Source organism: Aedes albopictus, unplaced genomic scaffold (assembly GCF_035046485.1).
Source record: "Aedes albopictus strain Foshan unplaced genomic scaffold, AalbF5 HiC_scaffold_762, whole genome shotgun sequence".
NCBI lineage: Eukaryota > Metazoa > Arthropoda > Insecta > Diptera > Culicidae > Aedes > Aedes albopictus.
In genome coordinates, this window is record NW_026917601.1 from 1 (window position 1) to 13,643 (window position 13,643).

Here is a 13,643-nt window from a genome sequence, read left to right on the forward strand (position 1 = left end):
CAATCTTTTCTGAGCATTGACAGATAGTGAAGCTGGTGAAGAATTAAAATCAACGCATCAATAATCAAGAAAAAAGAGAAGGAAAAAAGGATGAGTAATAATACACCATACTTTCAAATATTAAGGTGTTACACTGGTTTCAAGATCTTAGTCAAGAGAGTATATCACTGGTTCTATTTCTGTATCATAAAGGTTTATGTTTAGTTCACTTCTACTTTGCATTTAATGTTTCAGATGTTGACTGACATTCAAATACCACGGCAAGGACGATCGGTAGCCCAAAAGATGCAACACGGTAATCATACTTGAAGGCTTGAAGTTTCTGACGCGTTACAAACTCTAGCCGGCGGGCAAACCGGCTGTACATGGAAAATCGCATTTTATAATGTTTAATTAAGTTTAAGTGAAAACTATAAAAGGGGGGAAAGATGTTGGATCTTAGTCTTGATCGCAGTAGCCTTGAGATATGTAATTGACATATGCTTCATTGTAATAAATTATTATTGTTCCAACCACCGACACGAAGAGTCTACATTCAGTAAGTTGGTTCTCGAATTTAACGGTCTTTTGAAATCGGCAACACAAGTGGCAATAGCGTGGCGCTGCAATCGATTAATTTCCCATACTAATTTTATTCACCACTTGAAATGTTTCAATTCACCACTGACTGTGGCAATATGGTGTTTGGCGGCGTTAGTGTTGTCATCGTGTATTGGTTTGCAACCTCACTCAAGTGAAGATTCAAATCCTTACACAACTTTCTGGATGAAATTTGTTCTAGCCTGGATGTCTGTTCTCTGATGTGATAATAGGGAATCGCGCCACTTGGGCGGTGGCTTCTATTCTCGTCTGGTTTCCGCTATAACTCAGTCAAATTTGAACCAATTGACACAATTTTTATAATGCAGTGAGATAGGTATAGTATCTACCCGTGTACAACATTTCAAGTCAATTGCTTCAAAACTGACTGAGTTATAGTGGAAAAGAGACGAATATAGAAGCCACCGCCCAAGTGACGCGATACCCTACTTTGAATAAAGTGTGGTATGCATATAATGGCTCTTATTGCATGGCCAAAAGAGCAGATTTTTGACACGTTGTCTCAGACGGAAGTGAACTGGCGGTACGACGTGATCTGAGAGTGGATGCAGAATGGCGTAAACAAAACGTAAGTTTTATCGCGACATTTATGTAAAAATGTACTAAATTTCCAATTTGAATGTTTTATAGAATCTATTACACATATTAGTTGTGACGAGAAAGATCTCGGAACCGGTGGCAAAACCCTTGTCGAAGACAACATTGGCGCAGATGAGGAAACCTGCCGATCGGATGCCGAAGCAGTCGATAAACCAGAGGAAATCGTGAAACATAAACATATAAATATCATGTTTGAATATAATAAAATTTATATTAAATTGGTATAAAAGTCATACTTGAATATAATGAGATTAATACGACTATAATTTAAAACTTATAATAGATATTTATGAATTTCATACGATGCCTTTATGAAAAACTTACGAATATATTATGAGCTTCATACGATTAAAATTTGAAGCATATAATGCAGCTGTATAAATTTCATACGACGCCTTTATGAAAACCATACGAATATAGTACGAAGCTCATACTACTCTCCTGGCTGATTCTTTCATAACGCTGTCGTATGAAATGCATAATAAATTCTTCTGATTAAATTGCATAGTCGTTTCTTATGGAATTCGAACTTTGTTTTTCCTCAGTGATAGGTTACACTACACAACGATAAAAATAAAAGTCAAGGAAGAACATGAAGACATAAAAGCAATGTATCTAATTATTGATTAGAATGGGAGACGGTATTAATGAAGTTTCGGAAGAATTGAGAAGGCTCTTTATCATAAATTATAGAATATTTAATCAATACATCCATCGCTATGGTTCCGCCTTTTCTAACAAAGTTCATTTGTTTTTAAATTGCATATTCTAAAATAATGTGAATAGATGAACATTCGCCTAGGAGAAAGTGCGTATTTATCAAAACATAATTTCCAAGTGGAATAGTGTATAACGAAAAAAAATGGGTTTCATTAGTAGTACATACCTAATTTGTATTGGTTACTTCCAATGTACTCAGCACACACTTCGTCAAGCTTGCAAACATCTGTGTCATCAACTCTGATAAATTCAGCATTGGGGAATCAAATAACTAACGAAGCGTTTTTCTCTCACATGTCAGGCCCAATCGATGGTTCTAAACCTAAACATTCCTCTGCACCGCCATCCGGCGGGTGGTGGTGCAGAACCGTTTGTGGGATCAACATTTTCGTGCTCAACACGTACATCGCTCCATCGGGACCCGCCGCCATGGACACCGCACTCGCTCCGGCAAGTTCAAAAGCGGACAATTCCAGTTGCTGAGTGTTAAGCTCGACGCCAGGCACTTGCGGTGGCATGTCCAGCAGATTGTGATCTTCCACCGAGGTGGGAATCGATGCCGTCGAAGGGGAGTGCTCGAGATTCAGCATCGAGCTGGAATCTATTGGCTTTGGGTCGATGCACTCTTCGATCGACGATATGGTGATTATGGTTACGTCGGGTTTGGCTTCAATGGGGTGTTCGACCTCCGGTTGGGAAGAGGAATTGTCTTCACCAAACAGGAACAACTTACTTTTGGATTTGTAGTGCGAACGCTTGTGGCGGTTCATTGTGGAACTGTGGTAGAAGTGTTTGTTGCACAGTTCGCATTTGTAGGGTTTCTCACCTGAAAGCAAAGACAGGGGGGTGATAAGTCGTAAGGGACAATGGGTTGATTGGTACGTACCAGAATGAATTCGCTTGTGCACTTTCAGTGCACCAGCCTGCGAGAAGTTCTTCCCGCACAGATCGCACTGGAACGGAACGGCATCGTTACTGTGGAGTCGCTGATGTCGTCTCAGATTGGACAGTTGCTTGAAAATCCTTCCGCAAATATTGCACTTGATGGAATTGGGATTCCGGTGGTAATGTTCGTGCTCCGCCAGCTGCAGACTGTCTCTGAATGTGAGATCGCAGAATTCGCACTGCGTTTCATCGATTAAGATAGGATGGCTGTTGAGAATGTGTTCGGACAGGTGCCGAAAGGTGCTGAAAACGGTGGAGCAGAAGCGACACTCACACTCTTGGCAGATATCCGGTGCTGCGCAAAGCAGGATGTGTTCCTTGAGCAACGGTTTGATGCGGAAGCTTTTGAAGCAGTTGGGACAGTTGAAGGGCCGTTCTCCGCTGTGGATCCGGCGGTGTTCAATCAATCGGATCGTTTCCTTAAATCGTCGATTGCAAATTTCGCACTTGTAAGGCGCATCCTGAGAATGGGTCCTCTCGTGTTGAAGCAAGCAGGACGATTTGTTGAATATCTTACCACATATTTTGCAAACGTACTGGATCTTTCCGGTGTGGATATTTTCGTGCCTACGAAGGGTACTCAGCAAAGAGTAGGTATTTCCACAAAAGCCACATTCGTAGCGCTTCATTCCATCGACTATGATGATCTTGGCAGAAATCCGCTCGGCTTCCATTTTTGCTGTAGCCACCTCGTCAGCTTCCTTTTCCTGGGCATGTGTCCTCTCGTGAGCCTGGCAGACAACTACGGATATGAATCGCTCATCGCAGTAGACGCATTTGATGGGCTTCTCCGGTTCCTCGTGCGAAGCCAGATGCTTGTTCAACAGTCGAACCGAGGTGATCATGGCTGGCTCCTCGCATTGCACACAGGTGTAAGGCAACTTATCGACGTGAATGCTCAGATGATCCATGAGGGCTTCCTTGCTATCGCATGGCTTCGAATCACATATGTAGCAACGGTTCCGACGATTCAAAAACTCCTCATCGTCGGTTATTTTCATTTCGTGGTTTCGCTCGTGCCGTTCCAAGTTAAACTTGGCAGCGAACCTTTTGTTGCAGTATCGACAAACGAATCGCCGGTTCGCATTCCGAATGGTGTCGTTTTCCAAATCCTCTTTATGAAACCGCCTCTGATGGGCCGTTCGATAGATTCTCGTTGAAAATCGAGCCTCGCAGTAGGTGCACTTGTATGGCTTGCTCTCATCGTGCATTTCGAAGTGTCGGTTAAGCGAGGAAACGCTCTTCAACTCACCCGAAGTACATTTGTCGCACCGGAACGGTACCATGTCTGAATGTTTCTTGCGGAGGTGAATCTTCAGTTCTTTCTGAGTTTGAAACTTCTCCAAGCAAACATTACAGTTAGGTTCGCCTCGAGGCCGCTTTTCGTCGTCGCTTCCGCTGCCCTCATCATCATTCGCATCAAACGCATTTCCGTTGTCAGATTCCGAGCTGCTTCGACGGATTTTCTTCCGCCTCTTCCGTTTAACAGCAGCCTTCGACTGTTTCAGCTTTTTCAGACGAACCGCCAGTGGGACATCGTCGTCTTCGTTTTCACTTTTAACCACCGGCTCCTGCTTCGACTCCGTATTCTCAACGACTAGCTCCGTCCTCATCGGGACCAGCAGTTCCTGCTGATCCCCACCATCTTCCTCCGGTTCGCTTTTGATTTCCAGTACCGAAGGTAGATCCGTTTCATCGCAAGCAGCGGAATCTGAACGAGCTGCCGCCACTGTCATCGCCGCCGGAACCACTTCCGTTTCCGGTAGCATCTTCTCCAGCGGTGGGTTGTCCTCATTGTCGCTTTCATTCTCGCGCTTGACGATGTAAATCTCTTCGATGGCGTTGCTTTCCGAAATGAATTGTCTGCGGAAAATGTTCGGTTTTTGGTGGCTTCTTTTGGACTCAGCTATAACTACGTGGTGTGTTGCTTACCTTAGCAGCATTTTGCGAAATCGATCGGAAGCCTTAAAAGTCCTTAATTTCCTTTAACTAACATCATCCGCACGATTCAGTCGATTTTATGAATAGCACCTTGATCTTCTCGAATATCTACAAACAACTTGGATTAACTTGTTTTAAAGAAATAATTTTAGTTTAACTTAATTAAGCAAGAACGAATCTCACGGAAAATTTGTAAACAACATGCCCAACTGGCACGGTCAAAAAATTTCAAACATTCCTATCGAACCCCATGGCACATTTTAATTGAATTGGAACACATTTTAAACTTTTCAAGTGTTCTTCTGATAATATTTAATTATTGCAATATTTTGTATCAATAGAAACCTCGTGAACGAAACATTTTCATTAAAATCATTGCTAATTAAACGTACTTTATCAAGCGTCCCTGATAAAAAATATCATAAAAATACTATAAATTTTATTGTTACAACACCATTTTTTCGAAAAATATTCACCATTAAACGTATTGTAATTTACACAGCACACTCACCATCACCCCTATTGTTCTATACCATTCGGCGAATGGTTAATGGCACTTTTACAATAAAAAATGGTGGTCGTTATGTATCTTAACCATAAAATTTTGAGAAAATTTTCATACACTTTTTCGCGAAAAACAATAGAATGTATTGTGTTTTTATGAGACATTTTTAGGGCAATTTTCAAAAGAAAACAATATATCTTAATGTTTTTTCATTGTTCTTACAATACAAATACAATTAATTGAATGGCGTCAAATGAATCGTTGTTACAATAAAAATACAATAATATTTGTTGTTATTTGTAAGCAGTTTTCGCTTTTGGAAATCCATAGAATTTATATTTCCCGCTAACATTTATATCCAGCATTTACGAGCACTAACGGCCGCCAGAATGATATGCACATTTTATTATGCTTTTGGTCAAAATACGAAGTGACCAAACGTGCGAAAATTGATTTTTAACCTACTTAGAAATGTCGCAACTCAATTTGGATTAGTGCATATTGTTGCTCTTAATTAGCTTAATGATGCGCAACAGAAAAAATAGATTCAAATTTACTTCGCAGCTGCAACTTCGCATGTGCTTCTAGCGACGACTTCGATTTGGTGGTGCGACGATAATATGATAAGAATCAAACCCTCTGATGTCTGTCTGGTATGTATTGCTTGGCAGCTGTTGATAAGATCTATCTTCAATCTTTTCAAATAACTGCCAAATATCACAAGTCAGGCCTCAGGTCGTATGATCCATACCATAAATCGTTCACAATTCATGTGGCTATTAGTATCTGTAAATGCTTCAAAGGCGAAATCTGTTTACATTACAACAAATATATTGCATGTTTATTATAACCTCGGTTCAATTGACCCCATTAAACTAATTGTATTGGTATTGTTATCAATGGTAGTTTACTATTTACTAGATTCCTTTAATTTATGTATTGGAAAACATTAGAAAAATCATTGTTCATCTTTTTCTTGTCGTAACATCCTCACTTGGCTAAAATCTGCTTTTCAGCTAGTTTTCTATAAGTACTTCCTCAGTTATTCATTGAGAGCTTCCTTTGCCAACACGGCTTGACGTCTGTCAGTCGTTTAAGTTTTAGCGAATAATATTCGATAACCGAAACATCTACTGAACTCAAATTTAAAACGAAAACTATAAAAAAATATGTCAAGTAATTTTGTATTTGATTATACAAACATGATCCAAGCTACAATAATATTTATTGTTATTTATTTGTTTCGAATTGTTTTTAAGTTTTTATATCCTTCAAAAGAAGAATATTAAAGATGTTGACAAGTCCAAGCTTGTGCAGTCTCTGCAGTGTGGTCCAATGACCACACGTATTTATACTACCTTAGGTAGACATAATGAATCATACCTAGACATTTAGGTACAGTAGACGTTCGATAACTGCAACATGTTTACGTTTCACTTAGCGAACGAAAATTCGATAACTGCAACGCCTGACAGTGTCAACAAGCCGTCAATTGACGTAAAATAAACGAAAAATTCATTCGACTGTTCATTAGGGCTAACATGGCGCACCATTTTGACGTTTGGCGGTGCGATAACTGCAAATTTGTTGTACTTACCGGACTTGCAGTTAGAAAGCATTGCAGTTAAACCGTTTGCACCGACCGAACGTCTACTGTACTGTAATGAATAGTATTCCATGTAGGTAGATATATGCACACAATTATTAGGTAGACACTACAGTCCTTTCCCCTTTAGAAAACTCAGAAAGTCATCACCAAAATAATAATAGCACAAATAAACTGACGAGTCCGTCACTTTCAAAGAACATATCTGTTCGCTAACAAAACTACAAAAACAAAAAGACGATTTCGTCATCCCAATATCGGCAACTTTACCAAAAAGTACAAATAACACAAATCCATTCACCAAAACATATGACAATTGGCTTCTTTTACGATGTTGAGATAATTCGATATTCTGAACCTGCATGTCAAACTGAGGTGAAACCCAAATTTTCATGAATTTTGGAGCCCGGGAACCTATTTAAAAATCAATTTGAAGTTTGTATGGGAGCAATTCGTCGAATCACCGTCAAACAGTTGCCCAGCTGTCAAAAGGTGATTTCAACAAATCTCTTTGAAATTGATTTTAGGTACCAAAATAAGGTTTTAAAAATCTGAAAAATATCATAGTGGCTCAGAAAAAGGTGCTCTTTCATATAAAATCAAAAAATCAATACATTTTTCATAATTTAAAAACCCAATTCCGCCACAAAAGAACAATTTCGTTCACCACAAAAAAATAACATTTCGTTATTACCAAAACAAAAAGACAATTTCGTCCATGCAACATCGGCCAATAAGAACATTCTGTTCACAACGTAATGGCAAACCGTAAAAGAACAATTCCGTTCTCCGCAAAAATAACAATTTGTTATTACAACAACCTGAAAACCAAAAGGAAATAATTTCGGAATAACTCAAATGAAATTACACGTTCTTTGATCCTCGTCGCCACTTTTATATCCTTCAAAAGAAGAATATTAAAGATGTTGACAAGTCCAAGCTTGTGCAGTCTCTGCAGTGTGGTCCAATGACCACACGTATTTATACTACCTTAGGTAGACATAATGAATCATACCTAGACATTTAGGTGTTGGCCGACCACCGAAATGAGGAACTCTCGCTCAACCGCAAAAGAAATACTACACGAAATAGTGATAGGAAAGATTGTATATTGAAGTTTCTTGTGAAACGGTTCTCTTAATACTAAAAGCTAAACATAAACAAATCACAACATACACTCGGATGTGTCTTCATTCGCTAATGACAGTGCTGCCAGTTTATCTAAATGTAAGGCGATCACTGCACACTCAACACTCCTCCTCAGTGTGAGCCCTGTCTTTTACATTTTCTTCCGTTGTCAACACATACAACGCATTCTACAATACTCATTAAAATTTGGTCACATTTCTCGCTTCCACATGCCTCCTCCTATTCTGGAAATCTTTCTAAATAACTTCTTGACAAAACGTACGGATACAGTTTATTGAATAACGTATAACCCATTCTGTTTCTTGCCTACCACTGTGATACTACCTTCTTTCTTAATAACACATACATTTGAGCTAAATTGCACACTAAAGCCCTTTTCCGCAATTCTGCGTACGGACAACAAATTTCTAGCCAAACCGGGTACAAAAAACACTTTTTCAATCTTGACCATATTTTGTGTTCCGTCTTTCTTGGTAACTTTTAGCATTCCTGTACCTACAGCTGTAGCCGAGATATTTCGCCCATCAGCCAGAACGATCTTCTTGTCACAAGCTACTAGTCCTTTCAACAGTTCAGCCTTTCCAGTCAGGTGCAAAGTGCATCCAGAGTCCAAACACCACTCTTCTTCTTTGATCTTATTCGCACTCTGTTCACGTCCTCCAGTCGCAGCAAAACAAATATTCCGCTCATCATGAATCTGCTGCCGTATCTTGCGCGCCATCGACACTTTTGCTTCTTCTTCGTCCTCATCGTCGCTCACATGAAGTTTTGGGCAGTCCCGCCAAAAATGTCCCAATTGTTGGCAACAGTAACACTTCTTCTTACGCTTCTCATTTTTATCATAGCTTTCACCTTTTGTACGAGCTCCCCGGCCACGAACAGCTGCTTTCAATGCCTTATCATCGGCCATGTCCGAATCCATATTTTCGCTCTTCCGTTTCCACTCGTCCAGCAGCTTACCCTTCACATAGTCCTGTTTCAGCTCTTCTACTGGACGACTCTCCAACGCTGTAATGAGAGCATCGTAGCTTGCAGGAAGACTTGACAGAATGATGGCCACTATCCAGTGCTCCTGTAGCCCCTCGCCTAAAGCCACTAGCCGGTGCACTAACTCTGCTACTTCCATCAAATGCTGGGCCATGTTTCCGCCTTCCGCCAGCTTCAACGAACAGAGCTTCCGGAAAACGTAAATTTTGTTCGTGAGAGAACCGCGCTCGTGATATCCTTTCAACGAATTTCACATCCCGCATAGAAAATAACAGTTTGAGATAAACTCCAAACAATAAATCACTTCTATCTGTTACTGTTAATGTATGACAAATGGTTACTTTTATGTTGAACAATATGATACTTAAAACCTGAGACTGTAAATAATTGTTTCAGTGAACTATGCCAAAATGTTACACTATACGATAATATCCAGACATTGTTGAACGATATGATGATGACAACTCGTAACAAATGGTCGTAATGTGCCATCACCCTTTGCCAAAAGGTTGCTGCCCATTTTTGATCTGCTCACTAACACTTATACATTTCACTGCAAATTACTGTTGTTCAACAGTATGGCAAGCAGTTGAAGGCATTTGTATTTGTGACAACAAATGTCCACCATTTCGCTGGAAGAGTTTTGAGCACCACTTTTGATTTCTTGTATAATATTTCAAAAAGACTTAAAAATTGGAAACTGAAAATAATATTATTCAGGAAAATATCTGGAAAAATGGAAATATTTTCAAAAACACTTTTAATTTAATCCTGTTTTTAATAATGACCCGCTCGTTGCAATGCTTTTTATTGTTTTTAAATATTGCAAGTTAACAAATTGTGAGAATTGTTAAGTTGTTTGCAATGGGCGAACGGACGCTGTAGTTTGATATTTGTGTTTACAAACAATCCTTGGTAAAAAAAAACAGATTACCGTCCACTTGGTATTTAAATTATTTTTTAAATCATGATCACAGTAAATTAAAAAAAAACATTCGAAGGGCATGTTTGAGAGATTATGCCCTCTTGAAAAGTTACGCGAGTTCTGCTGGCTCCGACGGCTGTTGTCAAAAGTTTTTAAAGTGGTTGGACGGATCGGAATCTATCGAAAGTAGCCTTGTCGAAACAGGAGAACTTCCGGGTAATCTGGAACTTCAAGGAGGTGTAGTATACTCCCCGACTAGCGCAGTGCCTGGATCATCTTGACAAAAACCTGGGAGTCCCGACAGGTGAAATTGTAAAAACCGATGTTTCAGATCCGGATTTCACCCCCAGATGTTGGTGTGCATCAAGAACGGTTGGTTCTGCTGAATATGGCCTATCTTCGCTTGACCGATGCTAAGGCAAGAAGCGCATCCCGCGCATCAAGGAAACCAACCTGGCGCCCGTTTGTTGGTAAGTTTGATACAGAGAGAGGAGTGACATGAGTTTAACGACGTTCTTTCTTTTTTTCTTGCAGGTTCCAAGTTTACCGTGCTGGAAAAGGAATTCAAAGTGGAAGTGATCATTCCCAATGTGCTCGAGTCGATGGTATGGGAACCATGATCATCCAGATATGAAAGGTGAGGTTTGTTTGGTTCGATTAATAGCGTAGGATGGGACAAAATATTCACCTGGACTTGACTGAAAAGGTGCAATTTGCCACATTAGAAGGTTATTCTATTATACCAATTTCTAAATGTTTATAATTTTACTTCAAATGTGCTCATTGTACCACACTAAAGGACAAACAAATCAAATGAGTTATGATATTTTTTTTTTCTTTTTTTACAGATTAAAATGGTCCGATAGGAACGTCATGGCATGTTGCAACAGCAGCTATCAACACCAAGCAGATGTCCGCCGTTCGAAACATCGGCACAGCACATTTTGTTCGGGCCTCCTGGCTCCTCGACGCTAGTGGAAGCAGTGGTACACATATGGAAGCTACAGTGAGAGGCCAACGTGTTGGTGTTGGCATGATCGTGTGGAGATGGCTAGAGTTTAACCCCGCTGAGGTCCGCGCTACGGATGTATTCCGGTTTCTGTCCAGGCTGAATATGATTGAGAAAGTCGTTGAGACCTCAAATGTTTTGGCGGGCATTCATATTTTGGGTACTTTCGGCTAAACTCAGCTTATTTCGTACTAAGTAATTATAGGTAAAAGTATTCGATAAATAAAAAAATATAGTTAGATAAGTATACAACCTTATTTGAATGATTTAAGTGCATTTTATAATGCACTACATTCAATACTGGTCTACGCAGTCAGTGATCTTAAGTGCGGAAATGATAATAAAAATGAGGGATTGCATCATATTTATAAACAGTAAGTGCTTTGAAGACACTCTACACTGGATTTATTTGATGCAATCAAGCAGTTCGATATACGTTTCCGAACTTTTGAACTTCTGTGGTAGTCCAGTAGTGAATTAAATGCGAAACATCCCCCATTAGTAGTACAAACGTAACTCAACCGAAAACCATATTGTTATTTCAACCATATGATAGCTGTATACTAGTCTGTGGAACCATATTGTACTGTAAAACATTCGTTACACATACAATGCTGATTTTTATTCCGATTTTATAGTTCAACTGATCTAGAATTGTTTGCTTAACAGTAAACTGAGCAAAAAATGGATGGTATATTGACCTTATGACAAACTGTAAACGAAAAATTTTGTTCGAGAAAATGAGCATTTTTTTATTGTAACATAACTTAACCGCCTATTCCCCATACTGTTATTTGCTCGACAACCATCTACCACACTGTTGAAACCGTTTATGGTACTGTTGGTTTATTGTTACTTCGGATGTTCTACCATACAATTGAGGTATTGTTGTAAGTGGTTGCGAACAGTATGGTAAACAGTACTGGTATGGTTCATGGTTATGCGGGATATCATATGCCGTGGCAGCACCCATCACATGGCACAGCTGATCGTTGTCCAACGCCAAACCGATCGTAGCCCTTGCTTTACCATCTCTCGTTGTCCATCCGGCGGGGGGCTCAGCTGGCTTTTGCGTCGTCACCACTTCAAACAAATCATCTTTTACCAGCAGCAACTCCATTCGGAACTTCCAACTTGCCCAGTTGAAGTTATTTAACCGTTCGAATTGGATTTTCGCCTCCGCCATTCTGTTGTTAAACAGGGATTCCTCCAACGGTCAACGCGAATATCACTATTTTCTTTTCGATTCACTGCAGTTTCCTCTCACTCGCGCCGCGCCACTGGGCCCATTACCTGTTGGCCGACCACCGAAATGAGGAACTCTCGCTCAACCGCAAAAGAAATACTACAGTAGACGTTCGATAACTGCAACATGTTTACGTTTCACTTAGCGAACGAAAATTCGATAACTGCAACGCCTGACAGTGTCAACAAGCCGTCAATTGACGTAAAATGAACGAAAAATTCATTCGACTGTTCATTAGGGCTAACATGGCGCACCATTTTGACGTTTGGCGGTGCGATAACTGCAAATTTGTTGTACTTACCGGACTTGCAGTTAGAAAGCATTGCAGTTAAACCGTTTGCACCGACCGAACGTCTACTGTACACGAAATAGTGATAGGAAAGATGGTATATTGAAGTTTCTTGTGAAACGGTTCTCTTAATACTAAAAGCTAAACATAAACAAATCACAACATACACTCGGATGTGTCTGTTGGGAACTTCAGCGCAGTGGAAATTACCGACCCGGGATTCGTGATACGAGAAAGGTATTCAAACAACTCGGACTGCGTGTTTTAACAACTGTAGTCAACAAAGATCTAGTACGGACTAATAACAAACAAATATACATGAATACAATACATTAGCAATTATGCTTCGTCGTTTTTCTCATACGCATACTATTTCGTCACTACATAAACATCTGTCATCACAGGGGGTTGACTACTCTCATCTTTTACAAACTCGACCAGGGGGCTGACACTACTCTACTCCAACAGTGTCTTCATTCGCTAATGGCAGTGCTGCCAGTTTATCTAAATGTAAGGCGATCACTGCACACTCAACATTAGGTACTGTAATGAATAGTATTCCATGTAGGTAGATATATGCACACAATTATTAGGTAGACACTACATAAGTGTAATTGAGAAATAACCTCTTTTTAATAAAAAGTTCATGAGAACTTTGCATACACTTTTGCAACTATATAAAAACAACTTATATTAATTTTAACTGATAGTAATTTCAAATTATTATAGAACTATTGTAAAACAATCGAATCAATTAGTCACTAATAAAGCTAATGTTCACTTATTGTACGAACTATATGGGCTTGATTTATATTGTAAAAAGTAACAATATATCTACTATGTGTTTTATTGTGAACAATAAAACCAGTCATGTGTTAATAATATTTACCATGTAATGAATGGTAATTTTTTATCCGGGGTACTTAATTGATTTTTTGTAACTTTACATGTTTTGCACCATTAATAGCCAATATCGGCGTTATAAACTTTAAGCGTGTGAAGTGCAGGTTTGACGTTCAGAATGCGTCACGTTAGCCCTTTTGTGAATTATTATTAGGGATGTCTCATATGTTAATGTAATCGAATTTCGGTTTTTTGAAATATTTCACAAACGTCAAAAC

General features: G+C 39.4%; 1 protein-coding gene across 1 annotated transcript; it reads right to left on the minus strand.

The window, feature by feature from the left end:
• Nucleotides 1-1,914: 1,914 nt before the first annotated feature.
• Nucleotides 1,915-5,040, minus strand: LOC109412876 (zinc finger protein 678). Its single transcript, XM_062844032.1, has 3 exons — nucleotides 4,798-5,040; nucleotides 2,807-4,728; nucleotides 1,915-2,746 (listed from the first exon to the last, which is right to left on the minus strand). Exons 1-3 carry the CDS (start codon nucleotides 4,806-4,808, stop codon nucleotides 2,211-2,213), a joined length of 2,469 nt encoding a protein of 822 aa, XP_062700016.1. The 5' UTR covers nucleotides 4,809-5,040; the 3' UTR covers nucleotides 1,915-2,210.
• Between the last annotated feature and the right edge of the window lie 8,603 nt (nucleotides 5,041-13,643).

Excerpts from the sequence above, each read along its gene's own strand:
- LOC109412876 (XM_062844032.1), bottom strand. Across the intron at positions 2,747-2,806 it reads GCACAAGCGAATTCATTCTG|GTGAGAAACCCTACAAATGC; the intron begins GTACGTACCAAT and ends CTTTGCTTTCAG.